This window comes from Girardinichthys multiradiatus, chromosome 2 (assembly GCF_021462225.1).
Source record: "Girardinichthys multiradiatus isolate DD_20200921_A chromosome 2, DD_fGirMul_XY1, whole genome shotgun sequence".
In the NCBI taxonomy this organism is placed as follows: Eukaryota; Metazoa; Chordata; class Actinopteri; order Cyprinodontiformes; family Goodeidae; genus Girardinichthys; species Girardinichthys multiradiatus.
In genome coordinates, this window is record NC_061795.1 from 20,154,561 (window position 1) to 20,174,035 (window position 19,475).

Consider the following 19,475-nt stretch of genomic DNA (forward strand, 5'->3'; position numbering starts at 1 on the left):
TCAAAAAAATAAAGGGAACATTCAAATAACACATCCTAGATCTGAATGAATGAAATATTCTCATTGAATACTTTGTTCTTTACAAAATTGAATGTGCTGACAACAAAAATACACAAAAATCATCAATGGAAATCAAATTTATTAACCAATGGAGGCCTGGATTGGGAGTCACACACAAAATTAAAGTGAAAAAACACACTACAGGCGGATCCAACTTTGATGTAATGTCCTTAAAACAAGTCAAAATGATGCTCAGTATTGTGTATTTGTGCAGACACATGCCATTGACAACATGTCAAATTGCATGGCTCTGGCAGTGCTCCTCCTGTTCCTCCTTGCACAAAGGTGGAGGTAGCGGTCCTGCTGCTGGGTTGTTGGCCTCCTACGGCCTCCTCCACGTCTCCTGGTGTACTGGCCTGTCTCCTGGTAGCGCCTCCAGGCTCTGGACACTACGCTAACAGACACAGCAAACCTTCTTGACACAGCTCGCATTGATGTGCCATCCTGGATGAGCTGCACTACCTGAGCCACTTGTGTGGGTTGTATAGTCCGTCTCATGCTACCACGAGTGTGAAAGCACCACCAATATTCAAAAGTGACCAAAACATCAGCCAGAAAGCATCGGTACTGAGAAGTGGTCTGTGGTCCCCACCTGCAGAACCACTCCTTTATTGAGTGTGTCTTGTTAATCGCCAAAGATTTCCCCCTGTTGTCTATTCCATTTGCACAACAGCTGTGAAACTGATTGTCAATCAGTGTTGCTTCCTAAGTGGACAGTTTGATTTCACAGAAGTTTGATTTACTTGGAGTTACATTGTGTTGTTTAAGTGTACCCGTTATTTTATGAAATTATAGTCCAGGCTTTAAAGATGTAGTCGATTTATGTTATAATCTGATGTTATAATAAAAGCAAATCTTACAACGCAGAAACGCAGTGAAACAGTATTAGATCATTCTAATTGTCGCTACATATTTTTTTAGATCAATGAAGAGGTCCAGTATTGCCACCCTGCCTAGACCTTTTGTGCCTACTTTGCCCCTGCATGTAAAATTTTCTAGATCTGCCACTGAACAGTGACATTAAGGTTTTTAGTTTTTATTGTTTTCTACTGTTCTTCTTCCATCCGTCCTCTTCCAATATATTAAATAGGATGCTACAAAACCCAAACATAAAGGCCATTAGACACAGCAGGGCTCAAAATGTTGTTACATCTAGATGACTGACCAATGGAACATCACATATAAAATAGAGAGAAACAGGATAAATGTTTTGCTGACAGGGGAAGAGAAAGAGATGAAGAGAGCAAAAACTACTAAAACAGCCTGAGAGTATTAGCACAAGTCATGGTGTGCTGAAATAGAAAGACAGTGAAAACATTCCAGTGTCTGCCACATTTAGAGAGAAGAGAAGCCGATGGGCTGGAGGGCAGGCTGAGTTGACCTGACTGGCAGGAGCTGGCAGAAAGACTGTGAGAAAATAGCTCGGAATGCTCTTTTTGCCGGGGCTCTGATAACACAAATGGCTTCTGATCTGGAATCAAGTCAATTATACTGATTTGATTACAGTATTTACCAAAAATCTTCGTTCAAGTCTTTCAAAAAGTAAACGTCATAGTTCTGCATTTTAAGAAAAACTCAATAAATAATTTTAGAGCTCTGTACCAAAAAAATTACCCATGAACTAACTGTCATTGAAATGTATTTTTTGATTCACATGGAGATAAAATCGTAAATAATATGTTAATCTGAGCTCCACAATAAGAGAAACATGAAGCACATTTATACCTGGCCCTGTATTTGTTTTGTTAAAGAGTTGATTTTAAATGTTATTAATTGTCAGCAATATACTGCAGACCATAGCTTAACCTATAATATAAAGCATCCAAGCATCATATTCATGTGGGATACTGTGATTGAAAAACAATGTTTAACTTTCCAAAACCAAATGCTTGTTCATATTTATTTCTTTTTTGTGGGAACCAAATTTGAACTCTCTTAGCAGAGCTTACCCACTCGTTATATGGTGCATGGATATCTTATGTGAAAGTGGAGCCAAGTTCTGTTAAAACACTTGTTTTTCAGATTTTGTTGGATGTTATTTGTGAATCATTGTGCTCACAGCAGTGCCAATTTTTGATAAGGGTAATATGATTCACCACCCATGACAGCATCTTGTCAGGGGTGGCGCAAAAATAAGTTTCTGTCATTCGCAAACTAAGTAAGTTTTTTGTTGCTTATTTAAATGTCAAGTCAATGGGGGTTTGTATCCTCCTATGTTGTGCAGATTCCCTGTTTGATGCTGAAAAGCTTTTGCACACATTTTGGAGGAAGCCAGTTGCAGTTATTGATATGGATGACAGGGCTCACTGCCCAGGGCAGCATCTGGGCAGTAGTGGAATAAGTGCTAAACAAATCCTGTAAATTACACACTAAGTGAGTTTTCCAATGCGTATTTGAATGCTCAGCCAATAGGGATGTGGATGTCTTCTTATTTTGTGCAGTTTTCCCTGTTTGCTTCTGAAAAGGTGTTGCCTACATTTGTGGAAGATACTAGAACTACCATTGTGTTCACAATGAACATTTAGACCAGGGAGAGTATTGCTAATCAAACAGCAGTTAATAAAAGTCCTAGTGGTGAACACCTTTTGGAAAAAACTGCATTTGAGGAACAGACCAATTTGTTTGCAGAAAAGTTGTTATTGCTGAAGGAAACTTGAGTCTTGTTTGGCTGTTGCTTATTTTCTCTATTGTCAATACTTCCACTCTCTCCATGTATGAGTCACATAAAACGGACGACCATAAAATTAGCCTTTTGTAAACAGCTCTCACCACGCCAGCTGCATAATTAAGAAATGCTAAGGTTTATTTCTGTGGGCATTTTCCCTTACTGCTTACAGAAAACAAGGAAATCTTATGGTCCAGATCAAAAAAAAAAAAAAAAAAAATCAATTTCACTCCAGGTTTCAGAGCCATTTGAGTTGTTTTTTTATATTGACCTACAGTTATAGAGTTAAATCTCTGTTGCATAAGTCAACATCATAGTTTGAAATCCAATTAAATTCTTTATGAAAAAGTAAGTCATTCATATTTTACAATCCTTTCTAAAGACTTACACAGTACAACTGCCCAAGTTTCAGAAGAACTATCCCTTCTGCAGTTGCAGAGAAGCCACTGGCGTTTTGTAGTAAACGATAATGTGTGACAAATCTTTTTCATTATTCCATCTACTTTGTGCAGTTAACCAGTACCACTGGCAGTAAAACCAACCCAAGCATGATGCTACCACTACCATGACAGTTGATACAGTCCTTTTAGGCTTGAAATCCTCAACTGGCTTTTAAAACACATATCTGTAAACGTTTGGCTTGTCCATGTGGATAACAGCGAATATAGGCAAAATTCTAGTTGGCATAAATTTGCAGTGTGCCCATTTTGGAGAAGGATATTTTTCTTGGAGGAAAGCCTGTCAAACCATGTTGATGTAATACTGCCATTGTTTGGAGAAAGCACTGATGTACAAAGATCTTCAAGCTCATGATAGGCTAGCTGTTGATCTGAAGCTAAAGAATGTTGCAAGTCTACCTCATTTTCCATTTTCCATCCACTCTAGAAGCCCACACCATGATAGTAACACCAACATGCTTGTGGGTACTGTTTTCTTAGGCTTAAAAGCCCCGAATTGACTCCTCTAAAAATTATTATTCTTGTCATGGTGCACAAATGCCTCAAACTTTGCACATGTCAGCATCTTTTGCACAGTTCAGCTTGGATTTGGGGTTTCTTTCTTTCCCCTGCAGACAGGGACACAGATGCTTCATTAGATTCCAGTTTATGATACCTTTGAGGTTTTGTGGTTCTTGAGCAGTTCTTGAGCATCCTAACTAATTTCTATTTTTTTGGGGTGATATTTTGAGTCATATGGTTGAAACATAAACACAATGGGTGTTCTAACAGGAAAATGATTTGGACAGAACTGGTTTTAGAATGGATATAACAGACTAAGCCCCAATATCAACCCTGCATTAAAATGATTAAAAGCTCAGTCTGTGGCTGCCAACCCAACAATTTAAACTCTACCATTCTGCCAAGTAAAGCGGCCAAATATCTTGCCAGAATTATACCAGTAGCATTTTAATGGTGACAAAAAAGCATTTGCTCAAGCTAACCTCGTTGAGGTTTATATATCTGCTTGAGCCTGCATGTATAATTTTGGCTTTGTGTGGATTGGAAAAAAAAAAAAACAACAACAAACTCAACCATATGTACCCAATTCTTTCAAAATGCATAAAGGTTGTATGTTGTATCATGAACTATTTAAATGCCTCGTTAAAAGACTCATATTAAAATGACAATAATTCCCATAATTAGTGTATGTAAACTTCTGACAGGAACTCTACATGTATAACTGTGTTCATGTTTGCATTCGAAATCTCTTTCATGTGTGCACATATTTCAGGGTTTACTCACTTTTCTGCGTCCTGACGCATCTGTTCTCTCCTCTGCCTCCTCAGCTCCATGCGCCGGTCAAAGTCGTCGTCCATGTTGCCCCAAGGATTTGGCTCACTTTCTCACTGCAATACACGAATATGATGGTTACATGTTTGCTATTCACTTCAGCATACAGTTATACCAGTATGTTCATTTTGCAATTCTGTGGGAATCATTACCACCATCCAAAAATTTGAAAGACAAAGCATCAGTGATTCCCAGCTTCGTATATGTGGCCCACCAGGCACACAGACCACCAAAGACAACTCAATGATATATGCAAGAGATAAAAAACTACAGTGCATGTTAGTTTACAATACCTTAGCAGCTCTGAAGTGTAGTCTCTTCCCTTGTCATGCATCAGCCTCCACAATCTGGTTTGTATCTCAGCTCTTCTGCAGCTAAAGAATTCCTATTTATTCTTTCAGTGACTTTGACTACCAGAAAAGGCAAAGCTTGTCTCTCTGCTCTCCCCATTTTCTTTCTCCCTCCTCCTCCTCAGGCTGACTTCAGTTTCCCTTGCTCTAAAGCCAAAAGCCCATTTTCACAAGTTTGTTTTAATTAATTGGAGGTTTTCTGTTGCTATACTGAAGTCTTACTTGTGGAACAGAAGGAATAAAAAGTCACACTTTATTTTAGTGTCTACAAAACACGGGGGGGGGGGGGCAATAGAGGTTGAACTCTTTATTTATCATGTTAATTGGAAAACTGGGAAGCCCATTCAACTCTGATAATCTACAACCCATTTATGTGTGAAAGGAGAATATAGAATATATGATCACATATGCATGGGTGCAAACAAGTGCAAAACATGATGACCTCAAAGGAATGACTTGGTACGCATTGTGGAGTAAAGAATTAGGTGGTTTCCCTGGCAATGTTATTTGTAATATGTATATTAAAATTTTCCGTATTAAGTTAACAAGCTTGGAATTTAGTACTAAATATAAACCATGGCCAATAAAACCCAGATAACTATTTTCTTCTGCTGAACACTTACCAGCTGCAGTGTAAGAAAGTAAATTCAGTTACATGAAGCCTGTTTTGAAGTCTTACAAGGAAAAACTTCAGGGAATGAAAGAAACAGCCAGGAGATAGATCACAGTATTGTTAGAAGTACAATTAAAAGCTTTTTAGAGGTTTACACCTGACCTTGCATCCGAACATAAAAACTGATGCTTTTAAACAACATATAACATAGAAAAAGAGACAAAAATCTAAAATAGAATTTGTTATTGTATGTTATTGTATGTCCCCTACAATGAAAGGAATTATGACTCTCCATCATAATATTTCACCAATTACGTAAAATATATATGTTTATTTCACATTTATTGGTAGCTAGTTAATGCTGGTGCAAAACCTTAGTAACATGATGTGATAAAACCAATACATTTGTTAAATAAATAGATTTTCCAAACTGTAAGGCACACTAGGCACGGAAAATTTAATGTTCATGAAAATTTGATGGATGTTAGGCTTAAACATTTATTTTTCTCTTTGAACATTTGAAATAATCTCTGACTCTTTAATCCGTGTTGTTTTAACAGTGTGTGCTATGTGTGCTCTGCACCTCACACACTGAAAAATAAAAACTATTAGTGGACGGATGGAGGAATGTACATAATAAAAATACAACATGTTGGTTAAATGCCCAAATTATTGCCAGATTTCCTTTGCATTAGTCAAAGAATGGTAAATAAACAAACAAACAAAAAAAGATGCTCTAGTTGGTTTTTATAGGGCATAAAAGAATTACTTGTATTTTTGCTGAGGCGCCAGATAAAACCAGAACACACCAGATAAAACATTCAGACTAATATAGCTGTCAGATGTTTTAAATTAAAGACCCAGCATTGTTTAAACCGGCCTGGGTCCAACAAGACCTCTGGATCTCAGAAGAGTGAAAAGTCACCACTTGTAGCAGGAATATAGCTTTCTACCCACTTTGTGTTTAAATGTCAGCGCAAACACATTCAGCCTGAACACAAGTGCTAACCTGGAACAGCTGTCCCATCGATCAGCAGACAGATGATTTGTGTGGATTAAAGTCTGCTGGGCTGAATTATTTCTGCTCTAATACTGAAATATTCTAAAAGCAGTACCACTGCCTCACTTAGAGGAAAATATTTATCATGTTCGCATTAAGATTTACACAGACGTTCACAAAGAGTACCCTCAGAGAATGCCATATGTTTAAACACACTTGGTATATAGTTATCTTGTTCATATATTTAAATTAAGACAGATCACACTCTCATGGCAAGTCGAGAGGACAGACTTTAATACAAACAATGCTCTGAAAAAGTGTCACCCTACACAATTCAGCCTTTGTTTTTTACTCTATCAGACAAAAATAGCTTAAAATGTAGTTTTCCCCCATTTTTTGGGGAAAAGGCTCTAAAAAAAACTGTCCATATATGCTATAAAATAATTGCTTCCCCTATAATTTATCACATTTTTGGTTAAATTTTACTAGCCAAACCAGGTGAAATTACTGCTAGACTGGTACAATAAAATGGGTTGCAGGGGACTCCAGTGAAAAGTGGACCATTTTGGAAGGTATGTGTCCCTGTTACATCTGGTGTAAAACTAACTCCGTATTTCAGAACAAGAGCATGATACTGACAGTCTGTGGCTGCTTTGCTGTTTCAGGACCGAGACAACTTGTCGTATTTGATGGAACCATAAATTAAAATCTCTAACAAAAAACTTGTGTTTGTGACCTTAAGCCCAAGCACACTTGGGTTATGCAGCAAAGCACACCAGAAGGCCCACCACTGAAGATAAAAAATGATTCCATTAGCCTTGTTCCCTTGTTTGGAAAACATCCCAGTCTTTTATGCTTTTCATGTTGTCCCCTTGCATGCAGATGGATGGACAGATTGACAGAAGGACGGACAGACAGATGGAAATTCGTAGTGGCCAGGTCAAAGGCTGGACTTAAATTAAATCGAGATGCTGATGTTCAACCTTAAACAGACTGTTCATGATTAAAAACCTTTTGAAGTGGCCGAGTCAAAACAATTACGCAAGAAGGAGTGGACCAAAAACTCCTACAGTGATATAAATGACTCATTACAACTTATTGGAAAGGTCTGGTGGTTGCTGTGGCTGAACAAATGGTTCTTATATTTAAGGCATTTACTTCTTTACATAGGGTATGTTTGGTTAGTTTTTTTCCTATTATAAATGAAATAATCATTCAACTGATGATCTCAAGTATTGACAAAAAAGCTAAACAGAATAAATCTGTAAGGGGACAAACACTTTTTAGGGCACTTGAGGTACCTTTGACAAATAAATGTTCATGAAGCAAGAAGCATTCATATGAGCACTTTTGTGGTTCAGTAGTGTTCTAAAATATGCAATAAAAGTAAAAATTAACAGATAAAGAAAGAAAGCCTCAATTTCCAACAGCTTTGATATGTTTTCACAGCAAATCCTGAAAAGTTAAATGAATCCAGAGCTTTGAATAATTACTGCAGAGCATTGAGACATATGACCCAGAGAGAAGACAGTGTGAAAGATGAACAAAGAGTACATTAGCCTTTTCTTTTTCCTGGCACTAAAGTTTACCTTAAGTTTGACGTTTGTTCATTTGCATCACTATTAACAAGTAAATCTTCACTTGGCTTGTTCTCATTCCACAGCAACCCCACTCCAGCATTAGAAAACCAAATTAATAAACTTTTTTCAGTCTGCTCCATTATAAAATGCTTCATTCCTGAGGTCGATAAATCTAACATTCTCATTCTAAAACTCCCCTACAGTTAAACGTGTAAACATTTAATATGCATCGTTTAGGTTACAGACCTTTATCAGGCAAACATGTTACAATGGTTAAATTCTCCATTAAATAGAAAGTGATTCTAAGTGCCTGACCAATCAAATCTATATTTAACCATTGTAACATGTTTGCCTGACTCTGTGACCAAAACATTGCATGTTAAAAGTTTACATGTTTAACTTTGGGGGAGTTTCCCCCTTCTTTCTGATTTCCCACATGTTCAAGCTATAGATGTGCAAAGTTTGTTTGAATTGCAGAAAGAGTGCATGCCTCCCGAAAAACGTTAACTGACTGGACATTAGCTGCAGACAGAGCAATGGAGGAGACAGGTACAGTTGGAGGACACAGGGGTTGGACAATGAAACTGAAACACCTGGTTTTAGACCAGAATAAATTATTAGTATGGTGTAGGGCCTCCTTTTGCGGCCAATGCAGCGTCAATTCTTCAATACAATACAAGTCCTGCACAGTGGTCAGAGGGATTTTAAGCCATTCTTCTTGCAGGATAGTGACCAGGTCAATACGTGATACTGGTGGAGGAAAATGTTTCCTGACTCGCTCCTCCAAAACACCCCAAAGTGGCTCAATAATATTTAGATCTAGTGACTGTGCAGGCCATGGTAGATGTTCAACTTCACTTTCATGTTCATCAAACCAATCTTTCACCAGTCTTGCTGTGTGTATTGGTGCAATGTCATCCTGATACACGGCACCACCTTCAGGATACAATGTTTGATCCATTGGATGCACATGGTCCTCAAGAATGGTTCGGTAGTCCTTGGCAGTGACGCGCCCATCTAGCACAAGTATTGGGCCAAGGGAATGCCATGATATGGCAGCCCAAACCATCACTGATCCACCCCCATGTTTCACTCTGGGCATGCAACAATCTGGGTGGTACGCTTCTTTGGGGCTTCTCCACACCGTAACTCTCCCGGATGTGGGGAAAACAGTAAAGGTGGACTCATCAGAGAACAATACATGTTTCACATTGACCACAGCCCAAGATTTGCACTCCTTGCACCATTGAAACCGACGTTTGGCATTGGCATGAGTGACCAAAGGTTTGGCTATAGCAGCCCGGCCGTGTATATTGATCCTGTGGAGCTCCTGACGGACAGTTCTGGTGGAAGCAGGAGAGTTGAGGTGCACATTTAATTCTGCCGTGATTTTGGTAGCCGTGGTTTTATGTTTTTTGGATAGAATCCGGGTTAGCACCTGAACATCCCTTTCAGACCGTTTCCTCTTGCATCCACAGTTAATCCTGTTGGATGTGGTTCATCTTTCTTGGTGGTTTGCTGACATTACCCTGGATACCGTGGCTCTTGATACATCACAAAGACTTGCTGTCTTGGTCAAAGATGCGCCAGCAAGATGTGCACCAACAATTTGTCCTCTTTTGAATTCTGGTATGTCACCCATAATGTTGTGTGCATTTCAATATTTTGAGCAAAACTCTGCTCTTACTGGTGCAATGTGCAATCAATGAAGACTGGCTACCAGGCTGGTCCAATTTAGCCATGAAACCTCCCACTCTAAAATGACAAGTGTTTCAGTTTGATTGTCCAACCCTGGAAATCCTTTTTAAGGTAGAGGGGTCAAATATTGAAAAGTCAGGATGTGGCATGTTGATAAACTCCAACTAAAGAAGACTGAAACTGAACAGTAAAATAAGGTTTAGTATAAGAGTGTGCAGATTTCTGCTTTGGCTTTTACAGCTGTTATATCCCCACCCTAACATATGTGTTTGTTTTCTAGTACAAAATAATACTTAAATTAAAGATCAAAAAAGGTTTGAGATGACTTACAATAGTGTATTTTTTATGTCACAAAAACCTGATATTTTCTCTTTTACTGTATAAGCTTATTTCTGGTTATTTAGATGTTATAGAAGCTTTTCTTAACACTCTCCCTGTAATTGATCACATATGTTATATATTCAGTATATGGATAATCAGCTGACCATATTCCAAACCAGATGAGTCTCTCAGTAGGACGGGGAAAGCACTTCAACATGCTTATAGATAAACATTTGCCAGAGAAACGTTTGCAATCAATCAAGAAGCTGCAGCTCCTTACTCCACTTGACCAAACATGGTCAGACACGAAAAGATCCCAGACCAGGATACAAATTCCTCACAGTTTACAAGCCACAAAATGCTGCAGTCATGACCTTTTATGTGGCGCCTTGGATTGTTTGTGTACAGGTTGGTGTTTTGTTTTGTGGCCCATTGGCTGATGAAGTTAGAAAAGTAAGCATATCTCGCACTTTAGTAGGCACAAGAAGATGCTCAGGCTCTTTTCCTGTTTGTGCATTTTTGTCTTAATGTATAATGACAGTACTCTGTTGTTAACTGTTTTTGGGAGACTGATTCATGAAACAACTTCGCAAGCAGATGCAGAAACTGTATTGAAAAATGTTGGGACGGAAGACTCCTAAATTTTAGAGTGAACTGCAATTGTCTCCACAACAGAGGACTGAGTGGAAATAAATGGCATGTGGTTACGTGCCTCCCAAGTCGGTGTACGCAGCCTCCTTTTATGGAAGCACACAGACAGTGTCATTTGTAGTGTCCCAGCTTGGTGATGCACAAAGCCACAGAATGAGAGCAAAGTTTACTTTAGTAAATACCTGCTGCTGTGGAAAGTGGCAACCTGAAAACAAACAGTTTCCCATAATGCTGCTGTTTGGCATACTGTTGGTGCTCTAAATAAACTGAATACAAAGGCTTTGGGAAGCTGGTGTGATATTTTTGGGCGTTCTAAACACAGGACTTCAAGAGCAAATTTAATCTATATTTGATTTTATTTCTTAATGGTGGATTTACGATTAATAACATCAAAGCATTTTACAATCATTCCATGATTTGCTAATGTGTAACCTGACATCCTCTCCCATTTAGAGGGTCCAGCCATTTTAACCAAAGAGAAAACAGCCCTTGCATCCATTCAGTATCACCAGGTCCAATTATGTTTAGAGTAATACATCAACACTTGCCTCAAAACTGTATCAATTTCTCACTCGGCATACATGATTAACAGCTTCTTTTCTGCATGCACACTTTAAAGAAAGGGAACATCTCCATTATGTTTGTATCTCGCATTTGCCCCCATGCTGACATCTGCATGGTTATTGAGCAACTGTTATTCTCATGAAATATGTCATAAACAGAAGAACCGGTCATTTAAAGGCAATGTTTATTCTGCAAATGCTTTTCTTGTGTTCCAACATTATTTCCTTTCTACATACATTATGGAAGCCAGGAGTGGCATTACTGTACCTTGCAACCACAAACTTTAAAAAAGTTGTAGTTTTTATGTTTTGAGGGAATTTGAAGGAAAGTGATACATTAATTTCACACTTTTTTTTTTTTTTCAAGGACAAAAACTGAGAAGAGTAGCGTGCATTTGTATTTACACCACCTACGTTTAAACTTTGTAGAACCACTTTATGTCTTTACATCTTTCCACATCTAGAGACTTAGTATATATTTATACATTCTTCATTGCAAAATAGCTCAAGCATAGTCAGATTTAATTTGGAGCATCTGTGAACATCAATTTTTTAAGTTTGCTGCAGATTTTCAATTGGATTGTGGTCTGGTCTTGTGGTAGCTCAGGCTGTATGTTTATTTTTGCTGCATGCATCTTCACATTAACTCAGACCAGCTTCCCTGCCCCTTCTGAGGAAAAGCATCCCCACATCATGATGCTACCACCACCATGTTGGGGATGGTGAGTTTGTGGATGAGATGCAGTGTTAGTTTTCTGTCTCACATACAGGTCCTTCTCAAAAAATTAGCATATTGTGATAAAGTTCATTATTTTCTATAATGTCATGATGAAAATTTAACATTCATATATTTTAGATTCATTGCACATTAACTGAAATATTTCAGGTCTTTTATTGTCTTAATACGGATGATTGTGGCATACAGCTCATGAAAACCCAAAATTCCTATCTCACAAAATTAGCATATTTCATCCGACCAATAAAAGAAAAGTGTTTTTAATACAAAAAACGTCAACCTTCAAATAATCATGTACAGTTATGCACTCAATACTTGGTCGGGAATCCTTTTGCAGAAATGACTGCTTCAATGCGGCGTGGCATGGAGGCAATCAGCCTGTGGCACTGCTGAGGTCTTATGGAGGCCCAGGATGCTTCGATAGCGGCCTTTAGCTCATCCAGAGTGTTGGGTCTTGAGTCTCTCAACGTTCTCTTCACAATATCCCACAGATTCTCTATGGGGTTCAGGTCAGGAGAGTTGGCAGGCCAATTGAGCACAGTGATACCATGGTCAGTAAACCATTTACCAGTGGTTTTGGCACTGTGAGCAGGTGCCAGGTCGTGCTGAAAAATGACATCTTCATCTCCATAAAGCTTTTCAGCAGATGGAAGCATGAAGTGCTCCAAAATCTCCTGATAGCTAGCTGCATTGACCCTGCCCTTGATAAAACACAGTGGACCAACACCAGCAGCTGACACGGCACCCCAGACCATCACTGACTGTGGGTACTTGACACTGGACTTCTGGCATTTTGGCATTTCCTTCTCCCCAGTCTTCCTCCAAACTCTGGCACCTTGATTTCCGAATGACATGCAGAATTTGCTTTCATCCGAAAAAAGTACTTTGGACCACTGAGCAACAGTCCAGTGCTGCTTCTCTGTAGCCCAGGTCAGGCGCTTCTGCTGCTGTTTCTGGTTCAAAAGTGGCTTGACCTGGGGAATGCGGCACCTGTAGCCCATTTCCTGCACACGCCTGTGTACGGTGGCTCTGGATGTTTCTACTCCAGACTCAGTCCACTGCTTCCGCAGGTCCCCCAAGGTCTGGAATCGGCCCTTCTCCACCATCTTCCTCAGGGTCCGGTCACCTCTTCTCGTTGTGCAGCGTTTTCTGCCACACTTTTTCCTTCCCACAGACTTCCCACTGAGGTGCCTTGATACAGCCCTCTGGGAACAGCCTATTCGTTCAGAAATTTCTTTCTGTGTCTTACCCTCTTGCTTGAGGGTGTCAATAGTGTCCTTCTGGACAGCAGTCAGGTCGGCAGTCTTACCCATGATTGGGGTTTTGAGTGACGAACCAGGCTGGGAGTTTTAAAGGCCTCAGGAATCTTTTGCAGGTGTTTAGAGTTAACTCGTTGATTCAGATGATTAGGTTCATAGCTCGTTTAGAGACCCTTTTAATGATATGCTAATTTTGTGAGATAGGAATTTTGGGTTTTCATGAGCTGTATGCCAAAATCATCCATATTAAGACAATAAAAGACCTGAAATATTTCAGATAGTGTGCAATGAATCTAAAATATATGAATGTTAAATTTTCATCATGACATTATGGAAAATAATGAACTTTATCACAATATGCTAATATTTTGAGAAGGACCTGTAGTGTTTTGCATGTGGATTAAAAAGTGTCTACATGGAACTACTTATGGCTTTCTCACACAACTGGCTCTCCTCTTGACACTATTTCATAAAGACTAAATTAGTGAAGTAAACAGTAAATACTTGTTCTGTCAAACAGATACTCCCACCTGCCGTTCCTCCAGGGTCATAAGACTTACCACCAGACTCTTGGCTGCTTTCTGGTTAAAGCTCTGTGCCGACCCTGTAAGTTAAGGTGAACCGCAATGTCTTTGTAGGTCTGCAGTTGTCCCATACATTTTCCTATTTCAGATAGAGGATTGAACAGTGCTCCGTGGGATGTCCAAAATTAGTGTTAACCCTGCTTTAAACTTCTGATCATCTTTCTGCCTGACTTGTCTGTTGTATTCCTTGATCTTCACAATGCTGTTCATTCACTAATGTTCTCAATAATGTTCTTTCTTTTTATTCCTACCACTGGGAACTCCTTTAAAACTGATGGAAAAGCTTTTCAAGTGACTACTTCATGATGCTTATCAGGAGAATGACTAGAGTGTGCGAAGCAGTAAGATGTCTTGAGCTATTTCACAATTTTTTGTTTGCTTCTATATATTGTACTTAGAAATGTTGATGTCTTGACTATTTAACTACAATGTAGAGAGAAATAAAGATAAGGAAAAGCCATTAAATGAAAAGGGGGTGTCCGAACCTTTGACTGGTAGAGTGTATTAAGATTGCGTTAAACATAGGTGGACTCTATTTACAATTGTGTGTCTTCTGAAAGCAACTGGTTAGACTTGAGCTTATTTACAGGTATCATAATAAAAGGGTCTGAATACAAATGCAGGCTGCACTATTCAGATTTTGTCTCTGTTGGGTAAAAACCTTGTATCTCCACTTTCAGCCATTTTGGTTTTCTTGTGAAACGTAAATCTATTGACCCCCTCAACTTAGGCCTTTGCTTTTGTTTTTACTTTTCCAGTGAAAAAGAATCAAAAACAAGACGTACCTTTGACCTAACACTACATCTAGATTTACATCTAGTGGCAAGAAGATTTCTTCATTTTCTGAAAAGTTACATTATTGCAGATGCAAGGTTTGCGTCTGACAGCAGCGATTCATGTTTTTAAAGTATTGTGACAACCATGTTTCCGTTTACATCCACTTCTATGTGTTGGTCTACATGAAATCCCAGTAAAATACATTAACATTATGGTTATACTGTGACAAAATGTGAAAATGTGACTACTTTTGCGAGGGACTTAAACAGCTGTAGATCTTTAAGCACATGCACAACCGTTTACATTTTCACACAATCTGACCTTAGTGATCAACAGAAGCGAGAGAGCAGGCTCTGGAGGTCCAAACACATTTTCAGTCCCCAACGAGACGAGCCTGTGCTTCCATTCACTGCAGTCCAATGTGGTTGCAGCTTTTACCTTCAAGACCATCTAAGGAATAGGAGTCTAACTGGACTTGGCATGTCCACCTCTGAGTGTCCACAGCCACACATCTGCTCAGTGTATGAGAAACAGGTTTTAAAAACATATAATGGCCCTGACTCCTGTTTTGGACAGAGCAGATACAAGATATCTATGGTAATAAGTCAGATCCAGGGTAAAAGAAGAAACACAGACTTTTAGCTTTTGTAAACGAGAAATTAGGAATTCTTTTGTCACTTTTTGTTTTGTTTTTTATTTTACGTTTTCACAACTAATGCTGTCGCCAGTCCATCACAGCGCAATACAGGGACACACAACTACGCACACACGCACATTTTTAACCTAGAAAGACCTAATTAGTCAAACCGAAAATTCACGTTTTTATGGGAGGAAGCTTGAGTAAACAAAGGGAGAACATGCAAATCCATGCAGAAAACCCCAGTCCAGGATTCAAACCAAGGACCTTCTTGCTGCATGGCTACAGTGCCACCAACTACGCCACCATGCAGCCGCAACACTTTATACTGAGGTAAAATAAAGTTAATTGCTACAGGTTACAGCTGAAAATGGTAGAAAAATTCATGCTTCAGTGTAACTGTTGTCTTTTTGATACAAATGAAACAAATATTCTTCACATATCTCATTTTATCCTGTCTCTGACCAGATGCCTTTATACTATCTTGTGTCTTCAAATTCAACGTGAATATATTTCCACATCCTAGTCTTACATGGGAATTAGATCGGTTTAGTTCATAACATTCCTCAAGTGGTAGATTTGTGAATGGTTAACTTGTTTATTTCGAAAATAAATTAAGCTGCTTTGGGATGGAAAATCAGTTTCTAAAACTCTCATTAGATAAAGCAATTGACCTAAAAGACAGATCCTCTTTAAGATTATCTGTTGTTCATAATGTATTCCATTCGAGTTCTCTGTTTAATGACCTCTGTACTAGTCATCATATAAAGACAGGCAGACTTAAATGTGGAAAACCTTTTCTGACCCTGTTTTATTGCAAACCTCATATTTTTATCTAATAAGTATATTAAATGCAAAAGCTAACGTCCCTTATTATTCACACAGAAAACATAACATATCATTGCACCAAATCTGATGATCAAACTTACCAGGGGTGCAGACAGTGATTGCTCCTGCTGGAAATCAGCAGATGAAGACCAGCCGGAGGGTTTATAAGCAAAGCATAAGTAGTCGAGCTCCGCCTGCTGAAGCTGCAATACTTTATATGTTGCACAGGGCAGATGCCTTGGTAAAGGCATAAAGTTTAGGTAGAAATATGCATTTACAAATCTGGACTTTATGGAAGGGTAGAAAGAAGAGAGACACGGTTGAGGGAAAGTCATAAGAGCAGGTTGCCACAACCTGATAGAGGACGCAAAAAAACGAAAGTGATTTGGTCCACTAAGACCAAAATTGGAACGTTTTGACTCACATGCAAAATGCTGTGTGAGGGGAAACTCACACTACTAATTACCACCAACACACCCTATCAAAGTTAATAAGACGATAAATAAATCCTATAACAAAGTTGTTAGAGGATACAAAGACTTGAAATTGGTGTTCCAAAGCCAGAGCTACAGAGGAAAAATAGAAAAACAGATTAGATCAAAGCATTGTCATGTAGTGCAAAGGCCCAGTCAAAGTTTAGACCTAAATGCATTTGTGACTATTTTGCTTCCGCCTCTCTGCCTGCTCAGACGCTTTTCTCCTAAGCTCCCTGCTTGCTTGCACTCTTTTACTCCTAACTTTTTATCTCTTAGCCAAAATTACGGAAATATTGGACTAAAACAACTTCTTACCAGCGACTCCCAAGGATTATTATTATTATTATTATTATTATTATTTTGTTTTTAAAGAACTTCGAACTCGAAAGCAGGACAAGTTGATGCCAGCTAATCAGCACAAAATTCCTCCCTTCACCACAGAGGACTTCGACAAACCTTTACAGAAATTGGCTGTTTTGGAGATGAAAATCCACTGACTAGAAGTGAATGTGGAGGGGAATATGGGGTATAACGATAATTCAACTCCGTCTGTGATCGCAAACAGTAACAGCCAGCTCAACAACTCAGCCGGCAATCAGAATACTGAGAATAAACCTACCGGCAGACCCCCCTGGCATGTTTTAGGGGCATGCCCAAAAAATTAAGGTGGATGACTCACTGGAAGATCTCAGCAATTAAATAAATTAGAAGGGCCAGAATTACAGAGAAATGCCCCTGTTTCCCCTGGGAAAAGGAGACTTTGACAGCGAGCTGCTGTCACAACAACTGATAGGAGTGAGACAGCTGGAAATAATGGAGTTCCCGTCCAAGACAGATTTGCTCCACTACAGAATGAAAAGCAGGAAAATGATCCATCTTCTGAGAACAATAAAAGGTTTGAGAATAACCTTCATTCTAAACCGTCTTCTCCTAAATTGCCAGAGAAAATGTTCCCCACCAGACCAAGAACCCTAATAGTGGGCAACACAGCTGTGGATGGGATTAAAAACTTCTGCAACAAGAAAAACACAGAAGTTATGATTGGTACCAGTAACGTGGTCTCTGATATCTCAGAGAATATTCTTGCAATCACAGAAAAGTGCCCGTCTCTAGAAAACATTATTATACGCTGTGGAGCCATGGATGACGTGGCTAAGAAAAAATCAGAAGGATTGAAGGAGGATTTCACTCGTCTTCTGAATATTGTTGGAGGTCTCAATATCAAGGTGTTTCTCAGCGGACCCTTTGCGGATTTTCTGTGGAGATGAGATTTTTTCCAGACTTCTGACGATTAATAACTGGTTGAAAAAAACATTTGCCACCACACCTGTGAACTTCATCGACCACTTTAATATTTTTTGGGAAAAAAGACAACTCTTCAAGCAAGATGGTTTCTGTTTGAACAAGCCAGGAGCCAGACGTCTCACATCTAATCTCTTCTATACAGTAAATAATCCGCCAGCAGCTTCGACCTTCAGCAGAGAACATGGAGTATCAACAACAATGATAACGCTGCCTCCAACAGCTCCAGCAGAAACAATGAGCCAGTTGGCTGAGAAAGAGAGGTCATCACAAAAGGTCTCCCCGTCGAAATCCACAGGAGAAGTGGACCCCCCCATTATACCCCATTCCCCAAAACCCAGACCCAGACCGACACCCCCGGTAAACCCCCTTTACCCCAGACCCACACCGCACAGAACTCTCCCATCTCCCCACTGAGCCCTCTTTTTGCTTTACTGGATTCTGATAAGATGAAAGGAGCTCTTAAAATGGGGACCCAAATGGCTCTGACATCTTCTCCATTCAACACCCCCCGTGGTTGAGGCCCTGCTACTAAACCAACATCTTCCAAATGCCGCAGACCTCCACCACCTCCTAATCTATCTCCTCCTAATCAGGACCTTCAAATCACTTCTCTGTGATACAGTCTGAGCCCCAGTGGTAACTCTATCAGAAATGAGCATGTCCAGGAAAAACCTGGGCCCCTAAAAGGAGATAGTTGTAAAATCTGTGTGCTTTTAGGTGGCAGAAAGAACAAAGCCAAAAGGATAAGAGACAGTAATAAACAATCAAGGAAAGCCATAAACTCTCAGGTACAACCACACACAGAGTTAATATCAGCAACTAAGTCATATAAACTGGCTTTACTGAACATTAGATCTCTGTCAGGAAAATAATTTTTAATCAATGACTTCATTACTGACCACGGTCTTGATGTTATGTTTTTAACAGAAATATGGTTACATGAATTTAATGAAGCTCCCATTCTGATAGAGGCGACGCCTCCGAACTACAATTTTCTTTGTGAGAGCTGACAGCAAAGAAAAGGTGGAGGGGTGGCCACTTTGTTTAAAGATTTATTAGAGTGTAAAAAAGTATTTCTGGGCAAATTTGACTCTTTTGAATATTTGGCTCTCTCGGTAAAGAGCCCGGTCCGAACCATGTTCTTGAATATTTACAGGCCTCCTAAGTCCAACTCAAACTTTATCAGTGATTTTAGTGAGCTTTTATCTGTGATATGTGTTTATTATGACTGCTTAATTATTGTGGGAGACTTCAACATTTACATGGACAATCTTGAAGACAGAAGTGCAATAGAACTATGTGACACTCTTAGAACGTTTGGTTTGACTTAACATGTTAAACAGCAAACGCACAAACAGGGACATATTTTGGACTTGATCATCACTAAGGGTCTAAACATTTCCAAGGTGTCTGTAACTGATGTTGCTCTATCTGACCACTTTTCTGTTATTTTTGAAAGCATCATCTGCAATGACTCAGTTTGCCGAAGAGACATGATAAGAAAACGCATCTTTAAGGACGGTGCTGCTGAAACCTTTAACCAGATTTACTCTTCTACCTCTACTTTGCCTTGTGACACTGT

General features: G+C 39.2%; 1 protein-coding gene across 4 annotated transcripts in view; it reads right to left on the reverse strand.

Annotated features, from left to right (window-relative positions):
* LOC124884171 (caldesmon-like) overlaps positions 1–16,269 on the reverse strand; it is a 34,325-nt gene extending 18,056 nt beyond the window's left edge. Inside the window, exons 1-2 of one of the 4 annotated variants that reach the window (XM_047391929.1) lie at positions 16,214–16,269; positions 4,468–4,571 (exon numbers count right to left, since the gene is read on the reverse strand). In XM_047391929.1, coding sequence (XP_047247885.1) covers positions 4,468–4,541 — 74 coding nt within the window. In that variant the 5' untranslated portion in view covers positions 4,542–4,571; positions 16,214–16,269. Of the gene's footprint in view, positions 1–4,467; positions 4,572–4,808; positions 5,681–14,968; positions 15,104–16,213 lie in introns of those variants that run through there. The other 3 variants (XM_047391903.1, XM_047391920.1, XM_047391910.1) reach the window with 3 other exon arrangements.
* Between the last annotated feature and the right edge of the window lie 3,206 nt (positions 16,270–19,475).